General features: G+C 40.6%; 2 protein-coding genes and 1 long non-coding RNA gene across 5 annotated transcripts in view; 2 read left to right on the forward strand and 1 right to left on the reverse strand.

Annotated features, from left to right (window-relative positions):
* Positions 1-1,986, forward strand: part of ZNF229 (zinc finger protein 229) — a 53,041-nt gene extending 51,055 nt beyond the window's left edge. For 2 of the 3 annotated variants that reach the window (XM_049620836.1, XM_049620838.1), the window contains one exon: positions 1,736-1,986. In XM_049620836.1, the coding sequence (XP_049476793.1) occupies positions 1,736-1,840 (105 nt within the window). In that variant the 3' untranslated portion in view covers positions 1,841-1,986. The remainder of the gene's footprint in view (positions 1-1,735) is intronic. The other variant, XR_007455588.1, reaches the window with a different exon arrangement.
* On the reverse strand, positions 1,648-2,786 carry LOC125915186 (uncharacterized). The gene is made up of 2 exons (XR_007455600.1): positions 2,677-2,786; positions 1,648-2,137 (listed from the first exon to the last, which is right to left on the reverse strand). It is a non-coding gene; the product is annotated as an uncharacterized LOC125915186 (long non-coding RNA).
* Positions 2,787-2,926: 140 nt separating this feature from the next.
* Positions 2,927-21,889, forward strand: part of ZNF112 (zinc finger protein 112) — a 33,347-nt gene continuing 14,384 nt past the window's right edge. Inside the window, exons 1-3 of the mRNA XM_049620939.1 lie at positions 2,927-2,978; positions 18,224-18,271; positions 21,151-21,277. Of these exons, the coding sequence (XP_049476896.1) occupies positions 18,257-18,271; positions 21,151-21,277 (142 nt within the window). The 5' untranslated portion in view covers positions 2,927-2,978; positions 18,224-18,256. The remainder of the gene's footprint in view (positions 2,979-18,223; positions 18,272-21,150; positions 21,278-21,889) is intronic.

Below are 21,889 nucleotides of genomic sequence, written 5' to 3' on the forward strand. Positions count from 1 at the left end.
GGAGCCTGTTTCAGATTCTGTGTCTCCCTCTCTCTCTGACCCTCCCCCATTCATGCTCTGTCTCTGTCTCAAAAATAAATAAATGTTTAAAAAAAAAAAAAACACCAGTTAGTTAACATACAGTGTAATATTAGCTTCAGGTATAGGATTTAGTGATTAATCACTTACATACAACACCCAGTGCTCATCACAAGTGCCCTCCTTAATACCCATCACCCATTTAACCCATCCCCCACCTACCTCCCCTTTAGTAGCCATCCGTTTGTTGTCTATAGTTAAGAATCTGTTTTACGGTTTGCCTCTTTTCCCATGTTCATCTATTCTGTTTCTTAAATTCTGTTTCTTAGTGAAATCATATAGTATCTGTCTTTCTCTGACTGGCTTATTTCGCTTAGCATAATACACTCTAGCTCCACACCATTACAAATGGCAAGATTTCATTCTTTTTGATGGCTGAGTTATATTCCATTGTATGTATATGCCACAACTTCTTTATCCACTCAACAGCCGATGGACATTTGAGCTCTTTGCATAATTTGTCTGTTGTTGATAGTGCTGCTATAAATATTGGGGTGTATGTATCCCTTTGAATCAGTGTTTTTGTATCCTTTGGGTAAACACCTAGTAGGGCAATTGCTGGATTACAGGGTAGTTCTATTTCTAACTTTTGTTTAGGAACCTCCATACTGTTTTCCAGAGTGGCTGCACCAGTTTATATTCCCACCCACATTGTAAGAGGGTTCCTGTCTCCACATCCTCACCAACACCTGTTGTTTCCTGTGTTGTTAGTTCGGTACCCCGCATGATTTCTTACATCGATTCTGGTCCTTTTGAACCACGGACCATTTTCACATAACGGATGTGATGAGAGAAAAAAAAAAAAATCTCTAAAGGCCTGAGATATAAGGGAAGCCATTTTAGATTTCTATCTAAGTCAGCCTGATTGTACATAAACTTTGTCTAAACCAAAAGCCTGATTTATGGCCCACCAAGCATACATTGTGCACCTGCTCTGTAAATGAGTAGCCTAACGGAAAACCATCTTGTCCTTAAGATAGCCAGCAGTGCTCCTTCTCCCTGCATTCCTTGATGTTAAAACTTGTGACCCCTGCATACATGTTAATCTATAACCTGTTGAGCTTTTATAAGATGTAAAAAAAGGTATACACTCCTTTGAAAACTGTTCATTCTCCAGAACACATTCTTCCCTGTGAAGAGTGTTTCCCGGGCAGCTGTCCTAACTTGGGCTTAAACAAAACTCTCTTTCTTGCTTATACAGATTGTAAAAGGTGTCTTCATTTGGTATTTACACCTGTCCTGTCATTTTTCCTTCACTCCTCAGTGACAGTACTCACCCAACATTTGAGATAGTTTCAGGTGGACATTGTATTTGACCTCATTCAGCTGTTTTTCAGCACCACACTGTACTTATTATTGCCAAAAATCTAGGCCTTAACTTATACTTTACAGAAAATGTTGGCATCAGGACAACACATGCCAGAAGAGTCATTAGACGAATCCAGAATGTGAGCAATCCTACATGCCAACCGAGTTACTATTTCAGCAGGTCAAGGGCACACAAAAAAGAAGGGGAGCTGTTCTAGATGATAAGAGGCTCAAGTGACATAGCATTGAATACAATTAATATTCCAGCATAAAGGAAAACGATAATATATTTATTCCCCAGGAGAAACCTGAGCAACTAAACTTTTTCTTCTCTTTTCTCTCTTTGCAGATTTTCTGGATTAAGCCATTATTTCATCTCCTGTCCTCCCTGAATCACGTCCTCCATAAGACAACTTACAAGTTTTTATGTCTAGAGCAGGGAGAAGATCAGTGATGTGATGCCAGAAGCTTAAAGAAGAAAAATACTTCAAGATTTTATAAAGGTTTCCAACGTTTGTCTCTGTCAGTATAGCTCCTCCCATTTGCCTTATGACTCACGTTTCAAAATCAGCAATTAAAGCCAAGGAAATGTGGAAAACATTTGTTGCTTCTGCTCTATGGCCTGACCAATCAATGGTTGCATCTGCTTCTTGTGGATTCTTGGCATCCACGTCCATTCTTGTGGATCTTGCGATGAACACTTCAGGGTAGGTAGCACTGTCGGTTCTAAATGCATGCACGCCCATATAGACTAAAAAAGGCAATCCAGTCAAGGTAAGGTTGAGACTCTATTTGTCAAATTCAATACTCTGTATAGGTCAGTACAATGTCCTTTTAGTATCTGCATTCCGCTCCCCACCCCCACCCCCACCCCGCCATCCCTTCCTTTCCATAATCCCCTCCCCTCTACTCTTTCTCCAGTTCACTGGTCTCTAGGAGGTAGCTTCTTAGAATAGCTCCATAGTTTGCTTTGGTTGAGTTTTTTCTTAGTTTTTGTCACTTAGTTTGGAAGAAAAAAAATTTTTCAAGAAAACAACGGGGGAGGGGGCGGCCAAGCTCCACTAACGGTATAGAATTAATTCGTACTGACTATCCAAAAGAGAATACCGCCTGTCCAAATACTGACTATCCCAAAGAGAGAGGAGAGCCTTGAGGAAAGGCCACTCCGCAGGAGGTTCCGGGATTTGCAGTCCACCGATGCACAAGGCCAGACGTATTACGCTCCCGAAAGACGCCTCGCTTGCATGGTTGGCTGGAGATAATACAGAAGTACATCAAGGAGTTCTGTACCTGTGGCAGCATTTCGGGGTTACGGAACTCGCTCCGACCCGCAGGCTCCGAAATACAATCCAGCCTCTCGCTGGGACAGCCGATACTTCCACCCTAGGAAGGCGACGAGGTGGCCTGGGAATTCTGGGAAGTGTAGTCCCGGAACTCAGTGAGGCTGGATAACTTCCGCCGCAGGCGGCCAAGGCGGCGTCCCTGCTCCCGCCGGGAATTCTGGGAAGCGTAGTCCAGGGGGGGGGGTTCTGTAGGCAGAGTCGCTTCCGCTCCAGGTACGCGAGGCCGCGGCCTTCGTTCCTCCGCGAAAGGTGAGCCCCTGCCTCCCCGGGGGCCCTCCCCGCGGCCGCACTGACCTGGCTTCCCATTGCCTTGGCCCACGGTGACCAGGATCTGGACGCTGGGGAAGAGAAGCCGCCTGCAGCCAAGGGCGGGGTTGGTGTTGCCTTTGAATGAGCTCTGTGGACTGCGGGGCGGTGGGCGCATCCCCCGGCTCGGGGCCGGGCCAGGCTCCCACCTCGCCGGGGGTGAGGGTCTCCTCCTGGCTCTGCGCCTCCCCGCCCTTTCCCCGACCCCCAGCCAGTGCTGCCGCATCCCCGCGGTGGAATATTCGGAGAATTTCTGTGCGTCTCTGCCTCTCTTTCCTCTTCTTTAAGTGGATATTAGCGTCTACCTAATAGAGTTATTTTGCGAGTTAAGGGAGGACGGAGAAGTGAAGGACTTAGAGCCTGGCTTCGGGTTTAAAAAAAAAAAAAAAAAAAAAAAAAGTCCCCTGTTAGCAGTACCTTTTAATTTCTCAGTCCCCTGAAAGCTTCTGTGAACCTGGGATGGGGTCAGAGCTCCGGCTCCTGGCCTTTCTCAGATCCCTGAAGAAAGCGAAGCTGCACCCAGATTCCTAATTGTTTGTTTTTAATCTAAATGTAGGTTTTTGTAGGGGTTATTCCCGGATGTTGTCTGCACTGCCCACTGTAATGTACATGGGAGTTCTGATGAAGTTGTGATTTCTCTGAGCCTCCTTTCCTTCCGCAGCCTGGACATCGTTGAAAAAGGCTGCTGGGAGGGGGGAAATGACGCTTTGCCTCCTGGAAGAAGAGCCTCACCTGAGTAGGACTTAGCATCTTTCTTCCTCTTAGGTTATCTCCTCTCAGGGGAGAAGATATTTCCTTTACGCATCTGCAAATTCTACCAGGAACACGCCCTGACTTTTGTGTTTTTGTTTTTGTTTTTTTTTTGTTTTTTTTCCTGACTTTTGTTTAAATACAGGAAGGGGTGGGGGAGTACTTGGGCACGAGTCATAAGGATTGCACTTACTTTTTAAAAAGTTTTTATTTATATTCCAGTTCGTTAACATACAGTGTAATACTAGTTTCAGATGTACAGTATAGTGATTTGACAGCCAACACCTGATGGTCATCACAAGTGCCCTCCTTGGGGGCGGCTTGGTGGTTCTGTCTGTTGAGCATCTGACTCTTGGTTGCCGCTCAGGTCCTGATCCCAGGGTGGTGGGATCCAGCCTGTCTCGGGCTCTGAGCTGTGCTTGGAGCCTGCTTGAGATTCTCACTCTCTCTGTCTCTCTGTCTCTCTCTCTCTCTCTCTCTCTCTGTCTCTCTGCTTCCCCCCCCCCACCAAAAAAAAAAAAAAAAAAAGAAAGGGAGGAAGGAAGGAAGGAAGGAAGGGTTAAAAAAATACAAGTGCCCTCCTTAATCCCCACCTCTTATTACCCATCCCTCCGCTACCTCCATTCTAGTAACCATCAGTTTGTTCTCTATAGTTGAGGGTCTGTTTCTTGGTTTGCCTCTCTCTTTTCCTTTGCTTGTGTCTTAAACTCCACACAGGAGTGAAATAACATGGTATTTGCCTTTCTGTGACTAACTTGCTCCACTTAGCGTAAGACTCTAACTGCACTCATGTCATTGCAAATGGCAAGATTTTATTCCTTTTTTATGGTTGAGTAATATTCCATCGTGTATACATATACTACATCTTCCATATCCATTCATCAGTCGAGGGGTTTCCATAATTTGGTTGTTGTAGATAATGGTACTGTAAACATCGGGGTGCATGTATCCCTTCGAATCAGTATTTTTATATCCTTTGGGTAAATACGTAGAAGTGCAATTGCTGGGTCGTGGGGTAGTTCTATTTAGAACTTTTTGAGGAACCTCCTTTCATTTTGTACCTTGGATGCGCCAGTCTGTATTCCCGCCAACAGTGTAAGGGGGTTCCCTTTTCTTCATATCTTCGCCAACAATTGTTGTTTCTTATGCCGTTGGTTTTAGCCATTTTGGTAGATGTGAGGTGGTATCTCATTGTGGTTTTGATTTGCATTTCCCTGATGATAAGTGTTGTTGAGCCTCTTTCCGTGTGTCTGTTGGCCATCTGACTGCCTTATTTGGAGACTTGTATGCTCATGTCTTCTACCCATCTCTTAACTGCATTCTTTGTTGTTGGGTGTTGATTTGTAGAAGTTCTTCATTTATTTTGGATATTAACCCTTTATCAGATACGTACTTTGCAAATATCTTCTACCATTCTATAGGTTGCCTTTTAGTTTTGTTGATTGTTTTCTTTGCTGCGCAGAGCTTTTTATTTTGATGTAATCCCAGTAGTTTATTTTTTGCTTTTGTTTCCTTTACCTTAGGAGACGTGTCTAGAAAGAAGTCGCTACAGCTACTGTCAAAGAGGTTACTGCCTGTGTTCTCCTCTAGGATTTTGATGCTTTCCTCTCTCCCATTTAGGTCTTTCATCCATTTTGGATTTGTTTTTGTGTATGATGTAAGAAAGTGGTTCAGTTTCATTCTTTTGCATGTTGCTGTCCAGTTTTCCCAACGCGATTTGTTGAAAAGATCGTCTTTTTCCCATTGGATATGCTTTCCTGCTCTGCCTAAGGTTAATTGACCCTATAATTGTGGGTCCATTTTTGGGTTTTCTGTTCTGTTCCATTGATCTTGGTGTCTGTTTTTGTGCCAGTACCATACTGTTTTGATTACTGCAGCTTTGTAATTTAACTTGAAGTCTGGAATTCTGATGCTTCCATCTTTACTTTTCTTTTTCAAGGTTGCTTTGTCTACTCAGCGTCTTTTGTGGTTCCATATACATTTTAGGATTGTTTGCTCTAGCTCTGTGAAAAATGTTGGTGATGTTTTGCTAGGGATTGCATTAAATGTGTAGATTGCTTTGGGTAGTATTGACATTTTAACAGTATTTGTTCTTCCAACCTATGAGCATGGAAAGTCTTTCCATTTCTTTGTGTCCTCATCAATTTCTTTCATCAGTGTTTTCTAGTTTTCAGAGTACAGGTCTTTCACCTCTTTGGTTATGTTTATTCCTAGGTATCTTATTATTTTTGGTGCACTTGTAAATGAGATTGATTCCCGCTGCTTCATTATTGGCGTATAGAATGCAGCAGATTCTGTTTTTTTGAATCTGATGACTTTACTGAATTTGTTTATCAGTTGTAGCAGTTTTTTGGTGGATTTTTTTTTTTTGGATTTCCTATATAGAGTATCATGTCATCTGCAAATAGTGAAAGTTTGACTTCTTCCTTGCTGATTTGGATGCCTTTTATTTCTTTTTGTTGTCTGATTGTTGAGGTTAGAACTTCCAGTACTATGTTAAATAACAATGGTGAGAGTGGACATCCCTGTCTTGTTCCTGACCATAGGGGAAAAGCTCTCAACTTTTCCTCATTGAGGATGATATTAGCTGTGGGTTTTTTGTATATGCCCTTTATTATATTGAGGTGTTCCCTCTAAACCTATTTTTTTCAGTTTTTTTTTTTAATTAAGAATGGATATTGTACTTTGTCAAATGCTTTTTCTGCATCTATTGAAAGGGTTGTATGGTTCTTATCTTTTCTTGTATTAATGCGGTATATCACATTGATTTGTGACTATTGAATCACGCTTGGAGCCCAGGAATAAATTCCACTTGATTATGGTGAATGATTCTTTTAATGTACTATTGGATCCGATTTGCTAGTGTTTTATTGAGATATTTCACATCCATGTTCATCAGGGATATAGTTTTCTTTTTTAGTGGAGTCTTTTGTCTGGTTTTGGTATGAGGGTAATGCTGTCCTCATAGAATGAATTTGGAAGTTTTCCTTCCTTTTTAATTTTTTGAAATAGTTTGAGAAGAATAGATATTACCTCTTCTTTAAATGTATGGTAGGATTCCCCCTGTGAAGCCATCTGGCCCTGGACTTTTGTTTGTGGGGAGATTTTTGATTGCTGATTTAATTTCTTTGCTGGTTATTGGTGTGTTCAAGTTTCTATTTCTTCCTGTTTCAGTTTTGGTAGTTTATATGTTTCTAGGAATTTATCCATTTCTTCCCGATTGTCCAGTTTGTTGGCATATACTTTGTCATAATATTCTCTTATAATTGTTTGTATTTCTGTGGTATTGGTTGATATTTCTCCTCTCTCATTTGTGATTTTATTTATTTGGGTCCTTTCCCTTTCCTTTTTGATAAGTCTGGCTGGAGGTTTATTCAATTTTATTTTTTCAAAGAACTAGCTCCTGGTTTCATTGATTTGTTCTATTGGTTTTTTTGTTTTGTTTTGTTTTTAGTTTTTAGTTTCTATATCATTTATTTCTGCTTTAATCTTTGTTCTTTCTGCTAGCTTTAGGCTTCGTTTGTTGTTCTTTTTCTAGCTCCTTTAGATGTAAGGTTAGATTGTTTATTTGAGATTTTTCTCTTTTTTTTTTTTTTCCTTTCTTCTTGATGTAGGCCTCTATTGCTATATACTTCCCCCTTACGACCACTTTTGTTGCATTCCAGAGGTTTTGAACTGTCGTGTTTTCATTTTCATTTGTTTCCGTGGATTTTTTTTTTAACTTCTTCTTCATTTCCTTGTTGACCCTTTCATTGTTAAGTAGCATGTTATTTAACCTATATGTACTTGTGGTCTTTCCAGATTTTTTTCTTGTGATTGACTTCAAGTTTCATAGTGTTGTGTCAGAAAATATGCGTGGTATGATCTCAGTCTTTTTATATTTGTTGAGGGCTGATTTGTGACCTAATATGTGATCTAGTCAGGAGAACATTCTGTGTGCACTTGTAAAGAATGTGTATTCTGCTGTTTTAGGATGGAATGTTTGGAAAATATCCGTTAAGCCCATCTGGTCCAGTGTGTCATTCAAAGCCATTGTTTCCTTGTTGATTTTTGCTTAGATGATCTGTGCATTAATGTAAGTGGGCTGTTAAAGTCCCCAACTATTGTATTATTATCAATAAATTCCTTTATGTTTGTTATTAATTGGTTTATATATTTGGGAGCTTCTATGTTGGGGCATAAATATTTACAATTGTTATATCTTCTTACTGGATTGTCCCCTTTATTATAGGGCCCTTCTTTGTCTCTTGTTACAGTCTTTGTTTTAAAGTCAGTTTGTCTGATGTACGTATTGCTACTTTGGCTTTCTTTTGACATCTATTTGCATGGTAAATGTTTCTCCATCCCCTCACTTTCAATCTACAGGTGTCGTTAGGTATAAAATGAATCTCTTGTAGGCAGCATATGTAGGGGGTCTTTTTTTCCCCCCTATTCTGACACCCTATGTTTTTTGATTGGAGCGTTTAGTCCATTTACATTCAAAGTAATTACAATAGATATGTATTTATTCCCATTTTATTACTTGTTTTATGTTTTCTCTGATCCTTTCTTGTCTTTTTCTCTTTCATGTTTTGCTTATTTTCCGTAGTGATATATTTGGATTTCTTTCTCTGTATTCTTTGCATATTTATCAGTGGCTTTTGATAATATGGTCACTATTAGGTTGGTATATAACCTCTTCTGCATATAGCAATCTATATTAATTTGATGGTCGTTTAAGTTTGAACCTATTCTTTTTCCTTTCCTCCCCACATTTTTATATTTGTCATCATATTTTATATTTGTGTGTGTGTGAAAGAGAGAGAGAGAGTTCCTTGACTGAGTTTTTACATAAATATTCATTTTTACTGCTTTTGTTTTTCTTGCCCTCATACTTTCACTTTTGGTCTCTCCTTTCCATTCAGAGTCCCCTTTAATGTTTCTTGCAGGATTGGTTTAGTCCTCGTGAACTCCTTTGGTTTGTCTGGGAAACTCTTTCTTTCTCATTCTATTCTGAATGATAGCCTTACTAGATAGAGTATATTTGGCAGCAGAATTTTTGAATTGAGCATTTTGAAAATATCATGCAACCCCTTTCTGGCCTGTAGTTTCTATTGAGAAATCTCCTGCTAGCCTTATGGGTTTTCCCTTGTAAGTTACTGACTTCTTTTGTGTTGCTGTTTTAAGATTTTTTTTCTTTGTCACTGCATTTTATAAATTTAACTACAATGTGTCTTGGTGTTGGCCTGCTTTTGTTGATTTTGTTGGGGGTTCTTGTGCCTCCTGGATCTGGATGTCTGTTTCCTTTCCCAGATTTGGGAAGTTCCAGCTATTATTTCTTCAAATAAGTTTTCTGCTCCCTTCACTATCTTCTTCTTCTGGGACTCCAGTGATACAAATATTACATTTGATAGAATCACTGAGTTCCCTAAGTTTTGTTTTGCATAATTCTTTCTCTGTTTTATATAGCTTTATTGTTTTCCATTACTTTGTCTTCTGGGTTATTAATTTGTTCTTATACTTCTTCCAGCCTGTTGGTCATCGCATCAAGCGTGTTTCTAATCTTATTTATTGCACTCTTCATCTCTTTTTTAACTCTTTTATCACTGTGTTAAGGGTTCCACTAACGTCTCCATTCTTTCTCTAGTCCGCTGAGCATCCTTATGATTGTTGCTTTAAATTCTCTATCAGGTATGTTAGTGATACCTGTTTCACTTAGATCTCTAGCCGTGAACTTGTCTCTTCTTTCATTTGGGATACATTCTTCTGTCTTCTCATTTTGTCTAAGTCTCTGCCTGCCTCTCTGTGTTAGAACAGCTAGTTGTGTCTTTGCTCTTGAAAATAATGACCTTGTGAAAAAGAAGCCATGTATTTCCCAGGGCCTGGCACTTCAGGGTGTCTACAGTGTGTGCTGCATGCACTCTGCTGTTGTGTTCTGGTTGCTCTGTCCTTCAGGCCAGTTGTCTGCAGAGGTTCTCCTTGCCTGCAGAGGCTCTCTTTGCCTACTGTGGGCAGTGATTGGTCCCTGGCCTAAATTTGGTGAGTTTTAAATAGGTGTGCTCTGGTCTGCTTGTGAAATGAGTCTCTTCACCATCTCCACTGGAACTGAGGCCCTGCAAAACTCTCTGGTCTGGAGACATGGTGAGGGCAGGGGGTTGTGTTGGTCTTCTGGGGGAGGGGCCCACTGTACCGAGACTGAAAAGGCAGTTCCACTGGAGCACAGCAGGGTGGGGCTTGGTGCAAGCAGGTTAGGCAGCCAGTATCTGTGCTGTACTGCTTTCTGCAGGTGGCTCTGTGCTTATGCTGAGGGATGGGAGAGGGAAATGGTGCCGGGCCACCTCCTTTATCCTGGGGTGGTGTCTCTGTGGATGCTGCCTCTCAGGGACATGCTCTGAGAACAGCAAATAATCTCCCAACTGTGTGCCCCAGCTGCTCTTCAGATTGCTGTTTTCGTGCTGCATTCCCCTCGGTTGTTTGCCTGTCTTTCTCTTCAAGAACAGCTTCTCTTCAAGAGCCTTCTGGGCTCTATCTCAGCCAAGCCCACTGACTTTTAAAGCTCCAGGCTTTCAAAGTAGAGACTGTAAAGTCCTAGGGAATTCCTCTAAAGTATTTGTCTATTCAAACCTTATAGGTGAGCCTAAGTATTGTCTTTATCATCTAGCAAGGTACTGAGATATATTACTACGATCCAGAATTACAGCTTTTCAGATCGCAACTTTATCATAAGGGCAGTAGTTTGCCCTAAAATTATGTAAGGGCCATTGAACAAGTGGCTTGGACATGGAATTTATGAATGGCCCATTATCATTTCTTTTCCCCCTTCTTGGCATCCCAGGCTTGCCTCCAATTTCAGGTCCTTTAGTTTGTTTCTGAAAGCAGAGAGAACACCTACCTGAGGGGGCTCCTTTCCCTCGTGTACAGTGAAAGTAGATATCAAGAATCTTATGTAAAACTGTGGAAATTTACTATGTAAATGCTTGACAGAATATTTCCTTGCTGGTGTAATTTTTGGAAGGTGCTTTCTCCATTTATTTAAAACTGGCTGCGCAATTAAAAAATGCCATGCAGGGAAAAAACCCAAAAAACAAAAAGCAAAAAAACCCAAAAAACCTCTAGGCTTTAAGCCCCGCACAATTGTAAGAATGCACACAATTCAGCCCCTCTCACTTTCCAAGCCATTGACAATGGAGAAACATTCTCCTCGGGTGTCCCTGGTGTGCTCCTCTCTTTCTCGCTCCCTTCTCCATGATTGCGGCACCCTTCCCTCGACAGCAGCCAGGATCTGTTTCTCCCCTAAACTACGTCTCTGCATTTCTTACCTTCTTGGACGTAGCCCCTTCTCTCTGTTTAGTTGTAGAGTTTGTTCCGTCAGTCTTCAGGTTGATTTCTAGGGTATTTAGCTTGATCTAATAGTTACCTAGTTGCATTTGTGGGACCAGGCAAGCCTAGTGTCCTCCTGCTTTGTCACCATCTTCCTGTGTCCTAATGATTCTATTTAAACATTTAATGTTAAACATCATCCTAGAAATTTTATGTGAATTAACATATGCAATCCCAACAAGAGCCCTATGGGGTCCCATGGATACTGTTATTCCCATGTTATAGATGAGAAAAGAGAGACACAGAGAGCATAAGTTGTTTGTCCTAGGTCACACATCTAGGAAGGCTGAGCTGAGATTTGAGTTAGGTTTCAACCTATTGCCTTAGTTCTTACTATGCTTAGTATCATGTTGAGAAGGCATGTTTTGGATTTTTGTAGAGGGCCATGAAAGCTATGTCAATGAACTTTGAGTTTTTGATAAGATATTTTCAGTCATCTGTAATTTAATGGCATTTTATTTGGAATAATATTTATACTTCTAAATGAAATAAGTCAGAGAGAGACAAATACCGTATGATTTCACTTATATTAGAATCTAAAAACCAAACACGACAATAACAGACCGATAAATAGAACAAACTGGTGGTGGCCAAAGGAGAGAGGGCTGGGGGTGATGGGTGAGATAGGTGAAGAGAGTTAAGAGGTACAAACTTCCAGTTATAGAATAAGTCACAAGGATAAAAAGTACAGAATAGAGTCCATAATACTGTATTAATTTTGTATGGTAACAAATGATAATTACACTTATTGTGGGGAGCATTGCATAATGTGTAGAATTATCAAATCATTGTGTTGTATACCTGAAACATAATATGTCAACTATACTTTAATTTAAAAAGACTAAATCTTAGGGGGGTGCCTGAGTGGCTCAGTTGGTCAAGCATCCAACTCTTGATTTCGGCTCAGGTCATGAGCTTACAGTTCAGGAGATCGAGTCCCACATCAGGGTCGTGCTGACAGCGTGGAGCCTGCTTGGGATTCTCTCTCCCTCTCTGCTGCTCCCCTGCTCACTCTCTCTCTCTCTCAAAATAAATAAATAAATATTTAAAACTTCAATCCTAGAAATTTATAGTTCATATTCTGATTATAGAAATAACGATGGCATATTGTAGAGAATTAAGAAAATACCTGAGGTATAAGGAGAAAAGTTTTTTGTTTTTTTTTTTAAGGTTCTGTTCTCTATTAAAGGGATTTTTCCTTTTTTTTTTTTTTTTTTAAGGTTTATTTATTTTTGAGAGAGAGAGCACCAGTGAGGAAGGGACACGGAGGGGGACAGAGGATCAGAAGTGGGCTAATAGCAGCGAGCTCGATATGAGGCTCAAACTCACAAACCATGAGATCATGACCTGAGCTGAAGTTGGACGCTCAACCATGAGATCATGACCTGAGCTGACGTTGGACGCTCAACCGACCGAGCCACCCAGGTTCCACAAGAGAAAAGTTTAATTGCCAGTAACCACAGGTTATAGAGATAACAATATTAATATTTTAATGTTTTCCTGGTCCATATATATAGTTTTGGCTTTTTTTACTAAAGATTTACAAAGTAGATATAGGTTTTATTTCTCCCGTAAGTTTTTACTGTGGAAATTTATAAATATAGCCAAATGTAATAAGAGTAACCATAATGAGCCCCAGTGGAACCATCACCCGTATTTAATCCTTGTTACCATTTGTCAGCCTTGTACCCCCACCGCCCCCAGTCTTTTTGTTTCAGCCTCTTAAAGCAAATCCCCAACATTGAGTCAGCATGATAGTGGTTCGTTGGTTGTCATAATTGCCAGAAATTGATTATCATTTTTTTTTATATCCAAGACCAAGAAAGGGAGATGTTAGCAGCTACTCTAAGGTTTTCACTTCAAGCATCTTTGATGCTTGGAGAATGTTAGTTCAGAAGGCTCCACAAGAACATGGCACTTTGGAGAGGGATGGTGATGGATTTTGTTTCCGTATATAGAATTTGGCTTACCTGCGTCTGGTTTTTTTGTTTCTTATCCCTCTCTTTCCATACACCTGCAGTTCTTGTGTTGCTGGGACCATGTCATATTTTTCTCTGTGTGTTCAGCACTCAGTATAAGATGGGCCAGGGTTTCTGGTTAGAATAACTACTCAACAGACAGCTGGCATGAAACGTTGGCAGGGCAGAATTTCTGAAATTGGAATGAGGTAGCAAAATGGTCGATGGCGATATTCCTTAATCTCAGTTAATGTTAGTGAGCTACATAATCCGCCAACTATTTCAGAGTGTTGAAAAGTGGATGGGAAATTCTTTTGATGATCTAAAACATATTTCCTAAGAATCAACTATATTTTTTCCTAAGAAATACATTGGTAGAAATAATAATAGCAAATATTTGCAGACTGTTATGACGAGGAGGCAGTGTTTCCAATAGTTTACATAGATCGACTTCTTTCTCAGGGCATCTGGGTGGCTCAGTCTGTGAAGTGTCCGACTCTTGGTTTTGGCTGAGATCATGATTTCACAGTCGTGAGGTCACGCGCTGCATGGAGCCTGCTTAATATTCTCTCCCTCTTCCTCTGCCCCTCCCCAGCTCACATACATGCTTTCTCTCTCCAAAAAATAAAATAAATGAAGGAAAAAACCTTATTTCTCATAACAAACCTAATACCCTTATATTACAGATAAGGAAATGGACTTTTAAAAAACAATTCTTGTAAAGTTCACTATCTTTTTCTTTTGGGGGTACAGTTTTATTCATTTTAATGCAGGTATAAGTGTATATAATCGCCACCATCATCCGATGCAGAGCAGTCCCATCAGCTCCCCAAATTCCCCTCCTGTTTTCTCTTCATAATCATCCTTCACCACATCTGTAACTACCGGCAACCACTAGACCCCCTATAGGCTTGTCTTTTTGAGAGTGTCATATAAATGAACTCATACCATATGTAAACTTTTGAGGCTGGCTTCTTTCACTCAGCATAATGCTTTTGACATTCATCCACACTGTAAGTATCACGGCTTCATCTGGCTAAGTATTAGCCATTATTGCTGGTTAATACTCCATTAATTAATAAAATATATGTAATAATATAATATATATTATAGTTTATCCACTCATCCATCCACTGAAGGGTATTTGGGTTGTTTCCGGTTCTTGGCTGTTATGAATAAGCTGCTATAAACATTTGTGTACAGATTTTTGTGCCTATTTCTCTAGTGTATATAGCCAGGAATAGGAATGTTGGGTCCTATGGGGATTGAATATTTAACATTATAAGAAACTACCAAACTGTTCTCCGGGCTGTCTGCCATCCTGCATTTCCACTAATGATGCATGAAAGTTCCAGTTGCTCCCCACCTTGCTCGTCATTTAGCATTGTCTGTATTTTACTTTTAATTGTAGCCATTCTAATGAACGTGTATTACAATCTCATTGTGACTTTAACTTACATTTCCCTAGTGACTAATGATGTTCAGCAGATACGTCTTTCGCTTATTTCCCATCCTCGTATCTTTCTTGGCTGAAGCGTTTATGTTTTGGTGAAGAAAGTCTGCTCCAATGAGACGCTTCATTTTGTCTTTAAAGTTTACTAATTTTTAGAGAAAGAGAGAGGGAAAGGGCAAGTATGAGCTGAGGAGGGGCAGAAGGAGAGGGAGAGAAAGAGGATCCCAAGCAGACTCGGTGCTGTCAGCACGGAACCCGATGTGGGGCTTGATTCCATGAACCACGAGATCATGACCTGAGCCAAAATCAAGAGTCGGATGCTTAACCAACTGAGCCATCCAGGCGCCCCAATGAGACATTTCATTTTAAATTTTTGAATTTTTCTTTCTTTCTTTTTTTCTTTCTTTCTTTCTTTCTTTCTTTCTTTCTTTTTTTTTTTTTTTTTGGTAGTTTCAAGTTTTTATTTAAATTCCAGTTAGTTAACATATATTGTAATATTCGTTTCAGGAGCAGAATTTAGTGATTCATTATTTACGTATAAAACCCAGTGCTAGGGGCGCCTGGGTGGCGCAGTCGGTTGGGCGTCCGACTTCAGCCAGGTCACGATCTCACGGTCCGTGAGTTCGAGCCCCGCGTCGGGCTCTGGGCTGATGGCTCAGAGCCTGGAGCCTGTTTCCGATTCTGTGTCTCCCTCTCTCTCTGCCCATCCCCCGTTCATGCTCTGTCTCTCTCTGTCCCAAAAATAAATAAATGTTAAAAAAAAATAAAAAAAATAATAATAAAACCCAGTGCTCATCACACGTGCCCTCCTTAGTACCGATCATCCATTTAACCCATCCCCCCAGCTCCCCTCCCCTCCCCTCCAGCAACCCTCAGTTTGTTCTCTATAGTTAAGAATCTGTTTTATGATTTGCCTCTCTCATTTTTCCTCCTATGCTCATCTGTTTCATTTCTTAAATTCCACATAGGCGTGAAATCATATAGTATTTGTCTGTCTTTGATGGACTTTTTTCGCTTAGCATAGTACACTCTAACTCCATCCATGTCGTTGCAAATGGCAAGATTTCATTCTTTTTGATGTCCGAGTAATATTCCAGGCCACAACTTCTTCATCCATTCATCAGTCAGTGGACATTTGAGCTCTTTCCATAATTTGGCTATTGTTGGTAATGCTACTATAAACATTGGGGTGCATGTATCCCTTTGAATCAGTATTTTTGTATCCTTTGGGTAGATATCTAGTGCAAATTGTTGGATTGTAGGATAGTTCTATTGTTTACTTTTTGAAGACCCTCCATACTCTTTTCCAGAGTGGCTGCACTAGTTTGCATTCTGACTTCTCGACATCCTCGCCAACATCTGTTGTTTCCTGTGTGGTTAATGTTAGCTCTTCTGACAGGTGTGAGGTGATCCCTCGTAGTTTTGATTTGTATTTCCCTGATGAGGAGTGAGTTTGACCATCTTTTCCTGTGTCTGTCGGTCATCTGTATGTTTTGGGGGAAATGTCCATTCATGTCTTCTGCCCATTTCTTCACTGGATTACTTCTTTTTTGGGTGTTGAGTTTGATAAGTTCTTTATAGATGGTGGATCCTAACCCTTTATCAGCTATGTCATTTGCAAATATGTTCTCCCTAAATGTGAGACAGAAGACCATCAAAATCCTAGAGGGTTACAGGCAGGAATCTCTTTGACATTGGCTGTAGCAACTTACTAAATATCTCTCCTGAGGCAAGGGCAATAAAAGCAAACATGAACTGTTGGGAGTTCATCAAAATAAGAAGCTTCTGCACAGCGAAGGAAACAATCAACAAGACTAAAAGACAACCTTTGGAATTTGTTTTCTAATTTTTCTGACCACTACTGTGAATTGAGGATATTTGTGATGAGGGCTTGGTCTGATAATGTTGATGTGTGTGTATATATATGTATTGATGTGTGTGTGTGTGTATGTATATATATATATCTATATATATATATATAGATATAGATATAGATATAGATATAGATATATATGTGTGTGTATATGTATATATATGTGTGTGTGTGTGTGTGTGTATATATATATATATATATATATATATATATATATATATCTTTGCCTTCTAATTCACTAACAAAATATTTCACTCCATTGTGCCTTAAAAGTAAGACTTTGAAAGTCTATTTTTATCTTCTTGTTTTGATGTAATTAGGATGTACCTGTAATACAAGTTAAAACGTTGTGGTATAGCAATGCATGTGCTACATGAAGTGCTTGTGATTTATAACCGAGCCACGGTGATTTGGATTGTGCTTTGTAACAGTGCAACGTAGTAAGTTGCACATATACAATGCAGTTGTTGCAACTATACGATTCTGCTGTGGTATGAAAGAAGCCAGAAACAATACTTAAACCATGAGCGTGGCTCTGTTCTAGCAATGCCTTATAGAATTTGTGAATTAGTATCTATGAAATCTGATTTTTTCATATGTCATAAGATAATCGTCTTTAAAATTTTTTTTTCAACCATTAAAAAAATCAGTGTGAGTCCATCACTAAGAATGGTAAAAGCCAGGGGCACTTGGGTGGCTCAGTCGGTTAAGCGTCCGACTTCAGCTCAGGTCATGATCTCACGGTTTGTGGGTTCCAGCCTGTGTCAGGCTCTGTGCTGACAGCTCAGAGCCTGGAGCCTGCTTCCAATTCTGTGTCTGCCTCTCTCTCTGTCCCTCTCCCCCTCATGCTCTGTCTCTTTCTCTCAAAAATAAATGAACGTTAAAAAAATTTTTCTTTTAATTTTAAAGATGAATAATGAAATAAGATCTAAATAAGTTTTAAAATACCCATCCATCATTAAACTTTTCAGAAAGGTGGTCTCAGTGTGTAAATATGAAGCAAGTCCTCTTTGCCACCCAGATGCCTTACAAGACACGTTTACAAGGATGGTTTTATGATGAAGATTAGTATCTGGTTTTCTCATAATAGAAATTGGTATAATTGCAATAGTTTTCTGCTATTCACGCGTAATCCTAATAGCGATCGGATAATGTCGGTTCCATTATGATCCTCCTGCTTTAGGTTACAGAAATGAAACATGGAGAGGTTATTAATTAACCGTGGTTAAATGGATGCATATATTGTATATTATAGGCACTATAATATATATTACGTTATGTATTATTTATTGTATACAATATGTTATATATTGTTACATATTGTATATAATATATATGTTATATATTGCGTATAATACATGTGTTATATATTGTCATACGTCATACATTGTATATAATATTTACGATACATATTATGTTATATGTTCTATATTACGCATGCGTATGCTGTGGCAGTGCCAACATACAGCAGATATACAGCAAACACACAACGGTGCCAGGTTTTGAAACAGAATTTTGTGCCCGAGTCCACTTCTAACCAGTACATCCCAGGGCCTCTCCTTGCCCACGTGTCTCGGGATCGGGGCGAGTTCCTTAGGAGCAGAAAGGCGACGTGAGGAGGGAGGGCTGAGGGTCACTGTGCAGCCTGTCCCGTGCTTGCGGGCGTCCTGCCAGGAGAAACCTCACCGGCGGCTGGAATCCGGCCGACACTGGGCCGCCTTTTTCTCTTTTGCACCAAGCTGCGTTTCCCTGCCTCGCCTGGTTCCTTTCTCAGAGCCTTGTTTTGCCTTCTCAGGTATCCGCCTTTCCCTGGGAAAAGGAGGAGAAAATGATCAAGTTCCAGGTGAGCTGGGGTTTTCACTTCCGTCACTGAGCACATTATTTCACTTCTCACTGAGGGGGACGCGCTCTTTTCTCTTCCTTGCCAAGAAGAAAGAACTACAGCAGATGTTTAAGACCATCTAGGTGCCACGCAGTTTCTTTTTAAAACACGTTTTCCTTCCAGTTTCTGTTTTATGTTCTTCTTATTGCACAAACAATAGTGTGCAAGAGAAATAGACATTTTAAAAAATGGGAGGCACCTGACCGGCTCAGTCGGTGGAGTGTGTGACTCTTGATCTCGGGGTTGTGGGTTTGAGCCCCACATCGGGTATAGAGATTACTAAAAAATAAAATCTTTTAAAAAAATTTTTTTAAATTTTTTTTTTAGTGTTTATTTATTTTTGAGACAGAGAGAGACAGAGCATGAACGGGGGAGGGGCAGAGAGAGAGGGAGACACAGAATCCAAAGCAGGCTCTAGGCTCTGAGCCATCAGCCCAGAGCCCGACACGGGGCTCGAACTCACGGACCTGGAGATCGTGACCTGAGCTGAAGTCGGACGCTTAATCGACTGAGCCACCCAGGCGCCCCAAAAAATAATTTTTAAAAAAACTTTATTTATTTGAGAGAAAGACAGAGAGTGTGTGAGCAGGGGAGGGGCAGAGAAAGAGGGAGAGAGAATCTTAAGCAGGCTCCATGCTGGGCGTGGCCCCCAATTCGCTGTGGGGCTCAATCTCGTGACTATGAGATCATGACCTGAGCTGAAATCGAGTCAGACACTTAACTGACTGAGCCACCCAGGTGCCCCTGCCAAAAAAAAAAAACCCAAAAAACAAAAAGTTTTAAAGATGAAAAGGCCCACACATTATTCTGCTTATAAATTACCTTTTTCCCCAGTCACTTCATATGCATTATGATATGCAATAATAGCTATAATTTTGAATTTTTTTCACTTAAAATTATTTCACCTAACGTGTCATCTTTTATTAATTTCAATGAACTGCCGTCCCTGCCCCCTTTTCAACTATGCCCCATTCACAAGTTAAGTTCTTGGGAATTCTTGCAGTTTAAGGCAACAGTATCGGTTTTACTACCAACAATCTTTCCAAAAAAGCAATTCTGAGAGAACTCTGATACAATTTATCCTTCTGTTGTAGGGACTCAAAACTAAAAAAAAAATTTTTTTTCCTAATGCCTTGGCTACTTTATAAAAAGAATACCTAAAAGGTGGTTCTGTCTAACCGAATCCTACTGAAGTTGAACGCAGAAAAAAATTGTGTGAGATGTTTTCAGACAAAAAGAGCTAGATTTTGTTTTTCTTCCCAAGACCTGAAACTTTCTTTGCGTGTGTCTGTGGATGTGTCCTTGTGTTTCACTCCTTGTATATTAACTCATTTTGTTAGACCGATAGACTTCATTAAAAACAATTTTAGTCAGACTATAGGACAGGCAGGCACTTTGCACCTGTTACTTTATTCACTGCCCTGAGGGGAATTTAGAATAATCTGCAGCATTAACATGAAGGTAAGACGGCCCTGGAGGTTCAAGTCCTGCTCAAGTTCCTACAGCAGACCAGTGTCTGGCCAACTCCAAAGCCTTTCCCTCCTGGATCAAGAGTATCAGGCGCATCGTTTGGGAGGAAAGAGAGGCAAAACAAAACAAAACAAAACAAAATCCAAAACCAAAGCAGTGTTCTCACGCAGAGACTGAAGGCCTCGGGTCGTGATATTTAGAGCTCCAGCCAGAACAAATGCAGTGTTGACCCGGTCTTCATACAAAAGATTTAAACCCCCTGCAGTAAAAAGTTAGAAGACAAACGGCAAAGTAGAATGCGAAGTATTTACAGCGTATTTGGAAGAAAAGGACTGAATGTCCCCCAAACGAATATTTGGAATGCAACAAGAAATAGAGACGCCCAGCAAATACGTGAAAAGGGAATGGTCTTCATTGCTAGGACCTTTGTAAACATTTTGCTAAATAGCTGGTGTTTACTTTCCATGTCTACTTCTGAGATTATCAGAGGTTTTTTTTTTTTTTTTTTTTTTAGCTATTCATGTCTAGTGTTGGCCAGGGTATAGAGGTTTAGGAATTTATACTTGGAAGAAGAAGAAGCAAGAAAAATCTTTTTGGAGGAAACACCTGTCGTTAAGAGCTCAAAACACTAAAAGCTGGCCTTCAGCATTACCATTTCTACTTTTCGGAATTTATTTTAAGGGGATGAGCCAGGGTCTCTGTGAAAGGAATTTTTTTTTTCAGCCTTGTTTATAATAGATAAGCTGAAACTAAGCCAGCATGCATCGTTTGGATCAGTGCATTGTATCCTAGGCCATCAATTCCTCGACTTACTATACAGCCCCGCAATGGGACGAAAGCTGGTCGTAAGAGTGATTATGATAACAGTTAACATCTATCGGGTACTTAGGTCACTCGTTTTATTATCAGTACCCCATGCTGCACGTATCAGCATGCAGGTGAGAGAATCAAGAACTTTTCCAAGGTCACATAGCTAGCATGAGGCAGAGCCTTCCCGCGTGAAGCCTTGCCCGCATCACAACATTATAAACGCTGCACACTCCAGAGGGGGTACAGAGGACGAACTAGACGCTTCAACAGTAAGGGTGACTTTAAAATATCGGTAGCCCATGATGCCACAGTTCCAGGGACTTACCTGTAAGAGTGCCAACAAAAGGGAGCAATTTATTTGTTTGTGTGGCAGCAACTTGGTGTGCAAGGAGTTCTTTTCTTGCAGCCCTTTGGGTGGCTGGAATGAGTGGTGTAGAAGGCAAACAGAAGGCAGCTACTTCGATTGGGTCCCCAGACTCTAGAACAGCTTCCCATCCTTGACACACACTTCATGCTGCCCCCTTCCATAAGCATGGTCTGCGTGTGCTTGGTGTTTGTAGGAGCCGGTGATGTTCAAGGATGTGGCCGTGGTCTTCAGTGAGGAGGAGCTGGGGCTGCTGGGCCCCACCCAGAGGAAGCTGTACCGAGACGTGATGCTGGAGAACTTCCGGAACCTGGTCTCTGTGGGTGAGGACAGGCATGCGGTGACTGAATGCCAGCCGCCTTGGGGTGTCTTTAAATGTGCTCAGGTGTTTCAAGCTCTGGGACTCTTGAAACCATCCTCTGAGCTTGGCCAAATAAGAGTCCTAATAATCCCTGTACAACACAGACAAGATGTCTCTGTCTAGGCAAAAATCCATCCTTCCAACTATGTAAATGGGCAAATTGTGGTTCTGCAACATGGTTTGTTGTGAAATCAATTTAGTGAGTTGCTCAGCTCCCCCCCACCCCCCCAGGGTGCCAGTAATGGTAACTGTTTATTAACTTGATGTTTCAGAGGTTTTTTATTTTTTGGTTTTTGTTTTTTGCTTTAACAATGTATTTGTAGGGGTGCCTGGGTGGCTCAGTCGGTTAAGTATATGACTTTGGTTCGGATCATGATCTCACAGTTTGGTGGGTTTGAGCCCTGCGTCAGGCTCTGTGTGCTCATGGCCTGGAGCCCACTTCGGATTCTGTGTCTCTCTCTCTCTCTCTCTGCCACTCCCCTGCTTGCCCTCTCTCTCTATCTCAAAAATAAATAAACATTAACAAAATTTTTAAAAAATATTTTTGTAAATAACTTCAAATGTACAGAACATT

This window comes from Panthera uncia (assembly GCF_023721935.1).
Source record: "Panthera uncia isolate 11264 chromosome E2 unlocalized genomic scaffold, Puncia_PCG_1.0 HiC_scaffold_19, whole genome shotgun sequence".
NCBI lineage: Eukaryota > Metazoa > Chordata > Mammalia > Carnivora > Felidae > Panthera > Panthera uncia.